Raw genomic sequence first — 11,973 nt, forward strand, 5'->3', positions numbered from 1 at the left:
GTTATAGAGGATGGCAGTTTTTCCTCAGGTTGTCTCTAATGTTAATGATGTGTCTCTTAAATTTAAGACTACATATTTAAACATCTTGGTAAATTGGAGCAGCTAATAGAGTTCTCGTCATACAATTTAATTTTGCTTTTGGGCACAATAAGAAATAGAATAAGCACATTTTAACAGGATATTGTTATTTCAGTATTTTGTATTACTAGGCATGACATTCACTCTTATCACTTACTTGTATGTTGGGACACAGGAACTATCTAGTTCGAAAAAACTATGTAATAATTCTGTGTGTGCACAGACTTTTTTTTTTTTTTAGGCTAGTAAGCGTGGAGAAGGCTAATACATTTTTTAATTGATAGATTGCTTGCACTTGTCTGCATGACACCGTGTTGTGACAGATGGACGGTCGTGATGCTTGTGTAGTTGCCTGAGGCTGCTCTAACAGAGGAAGAAAGGCTGGGGTGACTCGGTCAGCAGATACTGTCTCACAGTTCTGGAGGCCGGAAGTCCAGACTCAGGAAGACAGCAGCTCTGGTTCCTTCTGACTTCCCCGGGGACAGTCTGTTGAGGCCTCGCTCCTCACTCCCAGTGGCCTTAGGCATTCCTTGTCTTGCCGATGGTATTTTCCTGTGTTTTTCCGTTTGTACATGTCAGTCTGTATGGCCGAATTTCCCCTTCTTACGAAGACGCCGGTCATATTGGATCAGAACCCACCCTGATGACCTCATCTTAACTTAGTTATCAACAAAGAACCTACTCCAAGTAAGGTCACATCCATAGCCGAGGGGATAAGGGCTTCAGGGTGTTTCTTTAAATATAACGCAACCCCTCCTGGTGCCTTAATAACTCCATTGACTCTGATACCCTCTGATGTATGCAGATGTATTGAGAAACTTGGAAAAGATTTCTTCTTCTTTTATTACTGTTGTTTGTTGTTGTATTAGTCACTAAATTGTGCCTGACCCTCCAGGCTCCTCTGTCCATGGGATGTTCTAGACAAGAATACTGGAGTGGGTTGGTATTTTCTTCTCCAGAGAATCTTCCGGACCCAGGGATTAAACCCACGTCTCCTGCATTGCAGGCAGTTTCTTTACCACTGAGCCACCAGGGAAGCCCCACCTTCTCTTTTTTAAATAATACTTTCAGCACATAAATCATTTAAGATAAGTCTGAATAGTGCAAGTGTTAGTTGCTCAGTCGTGTCTGACTCTTTGTGACCCCATCGACTGTAGCCCACCAGGCTCCTCTGTCCATGGGATTCTCTAGGCTAAATACTGGAGTGGGTTGCCATTCCCTTCTCCAAGGGATCTTCCTGACCCAGGGATCAAACCTGAGTCTCCTGCATTGCAGGCAGATTCTTTACTGCTGAGCCACCAGGGAAGCCCTAAGATAAGTCTGATTCTGTAAAAGTCAGGGTTTCTGGAGTGAGTATTTTCTGCTCCTCGACTTCAATAATGTGTGCACGATGTCACCATTCCCCTGCAAGCTCTGCGAGCACAGCGGTTCCGAGTGCCCCAGCCAACAGTGTCAGCATCACCCGAGAACCTGACAAAAGTGAGTCTCGGGCTCAGCCCGGCCCTCCTGACCCTCTGCTTGTGAGGCCCAGGTCTGTGCTGTCACGCTCACCGGTGACGGCAGAGCAGTTTTCTGGCATCTCAAACTGAACGTCCTCGTCTTCACTTCAGGTTCACTTTGCTTTGGATTTAATTCACTTTCTTTGGTGGTTTGTGACAGCGGGGGCGGGGGTGGGGAGGACACCGATTTAGTCATAATGTAAAACCAGCTTTGAACTTTGGCGTTCATAACTTGAAAAATACGAATTTGGAGATATATTGTCTTTGCATTTTGTAAGTGATAAAATGATATTCAGATTTTTGATTGATAATTCCATGAAACATCTCCATCCCACGTACAGTTTTCTAACTTGTCTTATATTTCCCCTTAATAGCATGAAAAGTTAATCCTAGAGCATCAGGAAAAATCCAACAGACTTCAGAGGCGACTGAGTGAAGCCGAACAGAGAGCTGCTTCGGCCTCCCAGCAGGTAGGAAGCATCCTCATTATGCCTGGGTGATGAGAGTCTGAGTAAGTCACAGATAAAAAAATTCCTTAACAGTTTCCAGAGAACTAGAATTTTACTTTTATTTGACTAAGCTACTTAAAATTAGTCTCTTTAATATTTGAGATTGAAAAAGTAAACTTGAGAAACAGAAATAAGCATCACCTAAATCTAGAACTGCACTGTCCAATATGGATAGTTGTAGCCACTAGCAGCTGTTTAAGTTTAAATCAGTTAAATTGAAATCCTCACACTAGTCAGACTTCAGATGCTCAAAAGCTGCGTGAAGCCATGACTGTCATATTGGCCAGCATCATATAGAACAGCTCCCACGGTAAGCACTGCTCTAGAATTATGTTCTGCCTAAAAGTAGGCAGGTATTCACTGAGAGATTTGAAAGTGAATTACATTGCTTTGAATATAGTGTTCCAAATTGCACTAACTGTTTTTATTGCAGTTTTTAAATAGAAAAAAATTACCTAGCTTATAGGTTTAACTTCATTTAATGCACATTTGTATGTGACCATATAAATCTCAAATACCACATAAAAGTTGTCCAATGGGAAATAGAGTAGAAAATGCAGAACATCCATGAAATAATAAGGGGCAATTACTCATAATGCTCACATATCATATAAATGAAATGGGCCATTTGTTCTAAAGTAGGAGCAAATAGTCTCTCCTGTTAGGAACAAAATGAGAGGAGTTTAGTGAGATTATAAAGATAGGCTGGAAACAGATAATTTAGATAGACAGAAACAAACCAAGTGTATTATTAATTATATTTGGTTATAAATTTACTGTTTTGATCAAAATTAACATTATTCTTAGATATTATTAATCTAATAATTAACATTATTGGATAATTTCATATATAGTAAAGCAGTTAACCCTAAATACTCACGGAATTCAGTTTGTGATATTTATAGATTTTTTTTTTTTAATCTACTTCTGGTATGAGCATGGCATGGCTCTTAAAATCCAATCATAACCTGCCCTTCTGTTACCTTTCCTTCTTAAAAGTAATTACAGTTTTATCAGGTAAGTTTAATTTCTTATGAAATTATGGACTGATGAATGAGCTAATTATTTAAGAATTCATTTATTCATTTAGATTATAAGGTTACAGGAGCCAACATGTTCAGGGCAGTATCTTGAGTGGAAGTATTTTGGTGTCCAGCAAATAACCTCGTACCATTAATTAGCCATGTGACCTTGGGCAGTTTCAACATCTCTAAGACTCAGTCTTTTCATGTTTAGGATAATAACACCTCCCTGATATAGTTATTGACAGATCAAAGGAGTTAGCACATATAAAGCTCTTAGCCTGGTCATTAAGTGGTAAATAGGTAATTAGATACATAGAAATTAAATTTCTACATCACAGTCTTTAAAGCTTCAAGTTTATCTTTTTTAAGGACTGTGGTAAAGAAAGTGAAAGTTGCTCAGTCATGTCTGACCCTTTGCAACCCCATGGACTATACAGTCCATGGCAGGCCAGAATACTGGAGTGGGTAGCTATTCCCTTCTTCAGGGGATCTCCCCAACCCAGGGATCAAATCCAGGTCTCCTGCATTGCAGGCAGATTTTTTACCAGCTGAGCCACAAGGGAAACCCTGTGGTAAAGAAAATGCCTACTTAAAATCAGCTCCCTGGAGTTGGACAGTAACAAGGGTCCAGTTACAGAACCTTAATGATATAATCCAATTGGCATGTACTCCCATCCTCTTCCCAACAGCATTAAACCTCAGCAGTCCACACTAATATTTCTCCTGTTATTTAAACTCTCCAATGGCAGAGATTCTCCTAATCTCTGTGAGCCTTTTTTAAAATGTTTTGTCAGTAACTGCCTTACAGATTTTTCCTTAAATTTTTTGTTCCTGCCATTCTGTTCTCATTTGAAGACAGAAAGTAATCATTTACCATTTTCCCCAAACACAAAAAGGAATTTATTCCCTGGGGTTAGTATTTTTTTTTTTTTTTCTATTTTAAAAGTATTCAACTCATAAACTTTGTTTCTAAGACATATATTCAATTTTTTAAAATCTTTATCTTTGCCTTCTCTGAATCCTTTCTGACTTTCCCATATTCTTCCAGAAATTGGGAACTGCTGTTAGAAATAATATCCTGCTAAGGGCTTGATATTTAGTAAAGTAAAGGGGTTGAAAGATTATTGTTGTCTCTCACATGATGTCTTTACTCAGGCAGTCCAGCTCAGCCTCACTGGGCCTCACTGGCTCAGCACAAACCCTGCCCTGTAGTCATTCAGTCATGCTGGAAATGTGCTATTCTGATCAACAGTTTCTTATACGGCCTTCATCCACTTTGGATTACGGTTAGATGTTCTAAGTGTATCACTCTGAACTACTGAATGCCACATTGTGTTCTTTTCACTGTATCGGATTTTTAAAAACCAGTGTGGTGACACAAAACCTAGAAACTATGAAAATAAATTAATGTGACTATGTGAGATTTCAAATTTCTGCATAAAAGAGTAACATCAGTGACAAACTGAGAAAAATAGTTGCCGCATATGATAAAAGGCTCATGTTCTAAACAGAGTGACTGATCAACAACAGCCAGAAAGAAGTGCTGCAGTGGAACAGAGTGCACAGAAGATATAAGACAGATGGCTTTTAAAAGTTTTAAAAGATGCCCAGCTCATCCTCACCCAGAAGGCAAATCCATATTGGAGCTGTGATCTAATGGTATTTTGCACCTGTCAGATCATGAAGTGGGAGAATCCACTGTACCAGCTCTTGCACACATCACTGAGGTGAACGTGTCTTGGTCCATCCTCTTAAGCCCCCAGTTTGGCAGTATGTCTCCAGAATTGTAAATGTACATAACCTGTGACCCAGCAGTTCTAAGAATTTATTCTGTGGATGGTATGCCTGCACCTGGGCAAGTCTATGCAAGGAAGCATGTAAAAATACTAATTGCAGCACTGCCTATAATTTTAAAAGGGAGGGAGGTGGGAGGGGGTTCAGGATGGGGAATACATGCACACCCGTGGCGGATTCATGTCAATGTATGGCAAAACCAATACAATATTGTAAAGTAAAAAAAACAACAGAAAAACCCATCTTAAAAGGTTAAATGATTTAACCATTAAACCTTGAAAGGTTTAACCATTTTAAAAGGTTAAATGCCCATCAACAGGAAACCAGTTAGACTATGGAATATCCATACAAGGGAAATTTCTGTGTAAAAAAGTAACATCAGTGACAAACTGAGAAAAATAGTTGCAGTATCTGATAAAAGGCTCATGTTCTGAACAGAGTGGCTAATCAACAACAACCAGAAAGAAGTGCTGCAGTGGAACAGAGTGCACAGAAGATAAAAGACAGATGGAATAAAGTAGACTGTTCAGTAGGGGGAAAATGAAAGCTGCATATAGTCCTTTATCATTCTTCAAAAAAAAGTGAGGCAATAATGTGTGTGTATTCTCATGTAGGATATTTTAAGAAATTTGTTTCGAGGCTGGAAGTGGTGGTTGTATCTGGAAAGAGGGGTGTGGAATGAAGGAGGGAGACAGGAAGACTTCCTTATGCTGTGCGCCCTTTTTACTGTTAGATGTTTTTCACCTTGTGTCTCTGTCATCAGTTCCAACTTCGTATTTAAGGATTATTTTCGCAGTAGACTTATTGTGACCTGTCATCATCTTTTTATGATCAGCCCTGCACTGTGCTGGCTTGCGCTTAGTTTGTGTTCTGGTCTCTTTGCTGGTTAACGTTTATCTAGATGCCTTTCATCCATCCGTTAAATATGTTTTGGAATTGTCAGTATATCACTGAGCTATGGAAAGTCATACTCGACACACATATCTCTAGGGTAATCATTTTAAAGTCTCAAGAGTAAAAGAGAAATGAACACAAAAAATGACCTCTTACAAGAGGCCTTACAATAAAGTTATTTTCAGTAATTGTAAGTTGTGATTCATTACACTTCATACTAGTCTAAGATTTCCCGTAGAAAAAGTTAACTTCTCACTGATTGTTCATTTCAATTGCAGCTCAGTGCAATTACAGTGCAGAGAAGAAAAGCAGCCTCCATGATGAATCTGGAAAATATTTAAAATTATTCAGCGTTCACTCACAGAACCCTACAATTGGGGAAGCGGTTGACCAGAAGTGTATTAAAATGGTAAAACCTGCGTAGAGTGTCATTTTGCACAAGCGTTTTCCATTCTCTTTGGAGGGTTATTGGAAAACAGAAGAGTGACAGCTTCCTGTAAGTAAAGAAAAGATAATCCAATATTGAGCTTCAGTGGAGAATAAAGCCAGCTGGGAAGAACGCATTGCCTTCATCAACGTGTCTATTTTTTAATTTCTCCTTTTTCCCTTGGAAAAGCATCATAATTTTCAAACTATGCTAATCATGAGAAAGAGTTTTTAAAAAATGCAAGAATTTTAGTATTTCAGGCTTCAGGATTTGAGAATTTCACATCTGTTACTCATAACTCATTTTTAAAGTTCACAAGTATCTGTTTTATTATGAACTCACACGTAATAAATTATGTACTTCCTAAAATGATGCTGTCATGTACTTTAATGTATAATTGTAGTGATTCATTTTTACCTTATGTGATTTTCAGTATTTATCAAATATTGATATTTAAGAACTTGGGAAGATTCTCGTTTGTCTGGGTTTTGGGTTTTGAGGTGTTCTTCTTTTGTTTTGTTTTCGCTATTACTCAAAGCAGTAGGAATCAAAGGGCATCCTAAGTTCTGAGACCGCGGGGTACTGACCTGTTGCCACCCTGTTGATTTTCATAGACCCATTGTAGTCAGTCACTCTCTGCTGCTGGTTTGAACGTGGTGCTCCCTGCTTTCTGTGACCGGCGTAGGTGGGTTTGCCCCTGGACAGAAAGTTAGGAGACCATTGCGGTAGTCCAGAGACAATGAGGTGGCATGAGGACATGCATGTGTAAATGTCCAGCCAGCAGTCAGAAGTTTAGGACTGGTGCCACAAATTGAGATAGTCATGGGGTCTTTGGCCTGGAGCTAAGACTTGAAACCACGAGGGTAGAGGCTGGCCTCAAGGCCCTGTGTGATGTACTGTCAGTACCTCTTCCCCTCCATTGCTTGTGCTCTGTCCTGACGATGCCCTTCTGTCCCTCCCATCATTACGTTATCCTCCTTCCCCACACAGGGTCTCTGCTCATACTTGGCCATTTGTGTGCAGCTCCCCACAAACCTGCCTCGTGCTGTCTTCCCCAGACTCAGTAGGGTCCCTTTGTTGCATTGCTCTTAATCTATGCTCTGTTTTTTCCTGTGGAGCACTTAACAAAATCTGTAACTCTTTTTGAAGCTTTTTAGTTTAATATTATCTCCTCCCCAACAGACTGCAAGCTCCTTGAGAGCAGAACTGTCTGTCACTCATCATTGTATCCTCAGCACTCAGCATGGCTCCCGGAGCACGGAACGTGTTCAGAGCTGTCTGCTTAAAAACTGAAAAAGAGTCTTAGAGGAGAGACCTTAGAAAATGTCTTTGTTGGTTGAATGATTTCAGGAAGAAATGTCATTGGAGGAGACTGAATAGGAGCAGTGAGAGACTGGTAACCAAGAGAACCCAGTGCGACAAAAACTAAGGGATGGATGGACTCTCGACAGGAGGGAGCGAATGGTTGGTAGTGTCAGATGCGGTGATGAGACTAAATAATACAGACACGACAGTCAAATGGCAGGCAGGCGCTCAGCTGATTTCCATTTCTTAAAAGATTATTCATTTGAATCTCTAAATTCCCTCCCGTGTCATTCATAGACTGGTTTTTATGTTATCAGAGTTATGTTCATATTTATATTTAGAATATGATGTTTATTTTTTAAACTTTTAATCAGAGAAAATGTTAGAATTGTATCTGACGAAAAAATGAAACTGTAGGAGAAAACACCTCAGAAACTAGCAATGTAGACAAATGAAATATAAGTAGTAGTATCTTTTTCTAAAAAGACATTATAACTTTCCAGACTTTTTTCTTCAAGATAAAATCTTTCAGCATAAGCGCTTTCTCCAAACTTTGGGCCAAAGGTAAATGTAAAATGTACTCTTCACATTTTAATCCTAATGACCCCACTGCAGTTGGCAGTCTTTCTTGAAGGCTTAGATATTCTCCAAGGAAAGGATATGGTACTAAAATGCAGTAAATGGCCTTTCTGGTCTCTGTTCAATTTGAACAGACTTAAGCTATGTTTAGCAACAAAACTGAACATGTATGGTGTGTTTTCTTCCAGAAAAGTCTGTTTGGTAATGATTTTTAATGTAAAAATGTGGTATTGTTTTTGACATTCCTCATATTGGTCAGCCTTGACTTCACAGATAGTAAGTATCATTTACTCTGTGAACTTTATTTTAGGAGACAGGGGAAATGAATAGGAAAGAGAGAAAAGAAATGGCATAAATCTGAAATTGGGGCTAACATAGCTAGTTCATTTTATTTATTCATGTTTCTTTCTCGTGTCTCCCTGAGAAAGAAAAGAGATATGATTACCTCGTCTTCACTCTGTATACAAATATGCAAATCGGGGCAGCCAACAATCTTGTAATTTCTCCTCTGGTGTGAGAACTGTGGGCGAACATTAGTAACAATTCAGTCATTCGTTTATTCAGCAAATATGAATATTTCATAGCTGCACAGCCTGCCAAGCCAACTCTCAGACAAACCAGGGAAGACTGAAAAAAAAAAAAAAAAACACTTTTAAACATTTTATTATAAATTCTGTTCTTAAAAAAAAAATAAATAAATAAATAAATAAATTCTGTTCTTTAACCATAATGTGTTTTATCAATTTTCTCAAAATAAATCTGTAATGAGCTTTTTTTATAAACCCTTTAATCAAAAATAATGACTAATTTTTTTAGCTTACTTAAAAATGTGTCTATACATCGAGAAATGTATACAGAGGGGAGACGGCCCCTGTGGCGCCCAAGTGCTGCCTATGAAATCCGTCCCCTACCAACTCTTCCTTTTTCTTTTTTGGCTGTCTGGTGCAGCATGCAGGATCCCCAACCCAGGGTGGGATCCCCAGCCCAGGGTGGGGCCCATGGTCCCTGCAGTGGAAGCGTGGCGTCTTAACCACTAGACCGCCAGAGAAGTCCCCCTGCCAGCTCTTAAAGCCTAAAAAAAAAAGTGTGGCTTTTGTGACAGTGTTAGTGTTCCTAGTATTTATGGAAGGAAGAACTAAGTAAATATATGTTTACTTAGATAACAAAAATCATAGAATGGAAAGACATTTTTAAAGTAATTCTTTAAACACTGGCACCCACCCAACTATAATACCAAGAAAAAAATCTACACTGAGTGGTTTTCTAGCCCAAGAGTTCACCACAAAAATTCCCATGTGCCCCCATGTTCCCGTAGATGCTCTGAACACCCTCTAGATGCTCAGAACACCACTCTGACCTACTCTTGTTTCTTCCCCTCAGAAAGTATATTGGAATGTAAGCAAATGAGAAACACATCATAGACATAACTTTGAATCTGCTCTGGTTTATTCCATTTTAAATACAAGTTCTTAAAGTTCAGTCCTCCATTTTTTAGTAACACATTAGCGGTGTTATGCGCACAGCTGTTGAAGCTCACTGGGCCAGGCGGCAGGTTCCCCCGATCAAACTTCCCAGCAGCGCTGACCGCGAGAAGGTTCTGACCTGAAATGTGTCTCCTGCCGTAGTTCTACCTTGTGCAGCAGAGTACATACGCCTCAACCATCTTCCACGTGGCGGATCTTCAGCCTTTGGAAAATAACTCTCATGTTCTCCTCGCACTTAGTAGGCATCTGCATTTCCTCAGAGAACGCAGTTTTGAGTCCCTGCACCAGCCAGTCACTGATCTCCTAAGACATCTGTCGTCCTTCACCCGTTCGTTAGGTACCGTGAGCACCTTACTTCGACCAGGCGTACTTGGGATGCGTCAGTCTTAGGCCCAGAGCCAAACGTTATGCTCAAGGTATGGACTACTAATTACCTTGTTCGGGGTGATGACTGAGAGTGGTGGGGAGAGGGTGAGTGATACCTGCCCAAGAGGGAGTTAGGGGACAGCTTTTTAGAATCTCCAGGGGATGGCTGTGGTTTCACAGTACATACCCCTCCCCTTTGAGAAGAGATCTGGATGCCTGCTCTGAGAGTTACTGTAGCTAGTGATTTGGGAAAATGTTCTTATGATTTCTCATTCATATTTAGGATGAGAAAAAAGTGGGAATCACACTGTTCTGGTGTCTACCTACTTCGGTTAATGCAACTTAAAATCATGTTAGCTTTTTTTAGAAGTTGAATGACACTGTTAGAAAGTCGTCGAGCGTACTGTTGACTGAACTCCTGAGTCTCTTCCCAGGGTTTTGTTGCTTAGCCAGATCTTTGCCCCAGAAGCCAAACTGGTCCTCTATCCCTTTTAAATTTCATTATATTACTACAGCATGCTGAGATCATCTTACCTCCTCATTCTGCCATCCAGTTTGTTACCTATAAGCACAGGAACTGCATCTGTTTAATCTTGTTTTACTGCTATATTTCTTGCATCCATGACAATTTTTTTTTTACTTACAGTGAAGTCCGTCTATAGCTTTGATGAACATGCCCCCCGTATTTTCACGAAAACCACTAAACAAATAAGAACTAGAGAGACCTGAGTAGTCAGTCTCTTAGAGCCTACCAACCACTGCCGCCTGTGACGGATGGCGAGCAGGACCCGTGAGGCATGGCCGGCTGTGTTCAGTCTAGCCCATATTGCTGCTTTTACACTGGATGTTCATAAAAACATCCAGACAGACCTAGGCTTCTACCTAAGAAAGTTCATTTATGCCACAACTGTCATACTTCCCAGACCTAATCTAGTAATCCTGTCTGAAAAGATAAGTTAAATTTCTTCTTAGTAAATCCATGTAGCATCCTAGTAATCACTGTTTGTTCTTTTTACGTTTATTTAAAATGCTTGAGTCTTGTAGTATGGCATCATGGAAGTTCTCAGTCCCTATTTTTATCCTTTTTTCAAAGAATAAAAAAGCCATCAGAGTATAATCTGATGTATAAGGAAATCTGTTAGCACTTAAATCTGTGAAGATTAAAAATACAAGACTAGGATTTCCTGTCATGGAAACCGTACTCTAGGAGATAAAGGAGAGTAAAGATAGTTATGTCATGTCTCTATGAATAGCCAAAAGCAACTGCTGCATCCACTGGAGAATCCTTCCCCGGATCTACAATAACTATGCTGATCTGTATTAATAGCGTATGCCTGTTGAGTACCAACCATAAGGCATTGTGCTGACATCTTGCATTTATTATCTCATATAATCCAACAGCCCTGCGAGGTAGGTGTTATCATTACTTTTCTAAAGATGTAAAGTCATGAAAGTCAAACACCTAGCCCAGGGTCACAGAGGTGGAAAGTGTCACTGCAGGCTTTCAAACCAGGTGTCTCCAACCCAGATCCCTTCTCCTGCCGACACCGCGTCCTCAGTCCGCGGGATCCGTGCCTGGCGTGTCTCCCGTCCCCTGACAGTGTCTGAGCAGTTGCCTCTACAGCCTCTCGCAGACCCCTGGTCAAGGAAGCGACCTCACGGTAAACAGCTTGCTTCTCTCATACACGTACTTCATCCCAGGCTTCAGGTAATTCCGACTAGTGTCCATTCTTTCCTTTTAGTTCATGGATTCCTGCTGTTGATAGGAAATAACAGATGCAAAACAGATTTTGAAAACTTTCATATTTTCATTCATCAACCTTATTATAATGAGTCAGAGCTGTGACTGGGTCTTTCCTTGCCTTTTCTGATTCTGACTCTAACCCAAAGAGCCCTTTTGGTTATCAAACTTTATGCATTACATAGAAAACTTCCTGAGAAAAGTATTCTCATGTCTAGTGGAATTTTTTCAAATCTTGAAAAGAAATTGGCCATAACCTAAAACATCAAGTA

General features: G+C 40.0%; 1 protein-coding gene across 3 annotated transcripts in view; it reads left to right on the forward strand.

Annotated features, from left to right (window-relative positions):
- Positions 1-6,626, forward strand: part of SCLT1 (sodium channel and clathrin linker 1) — a 223,806-nt gene extending 217,180 nt beyond the window's left edge. For 2 of the 3 annotated variants that reach the window (XM_043486393.1, XM_043486394.1), the window contains 2 exons: positions 1,952-2,047; positions 6,078-6,626. In XM_043486393.1, coding sequence (XP_043342328.1) covers positions 1,952-2,047; positions 6,078-6,140 — 159 coding nt within the window. In that variant the 3' untranslated portion in view covers positions 6,141-6,626. The remainder of the gene's footprint in view (positions 1-1,951; positions 2,048-6,077) is intronic. The other variant, XM_043486392.1, reaches the window with a different exon arrangement.
- Positions 6,627-11,973: the final 5,347 nt, after the last annotated feature.

Source organism: Cervus canadensis, chromosome 1, assembly GCF_019320065.1.
Source record: "Cervus canadensis isolate Bull #8, Minnesota chromosome 1, ASM1932006v1, whole genome shotgun sequence".
Classification (NCBI taxonomy): Eukaryota; Metazoa; Chordata; class Mammalia; order Artiodactyla; family Cervidae; genus Cervus; species Cervus canadensis.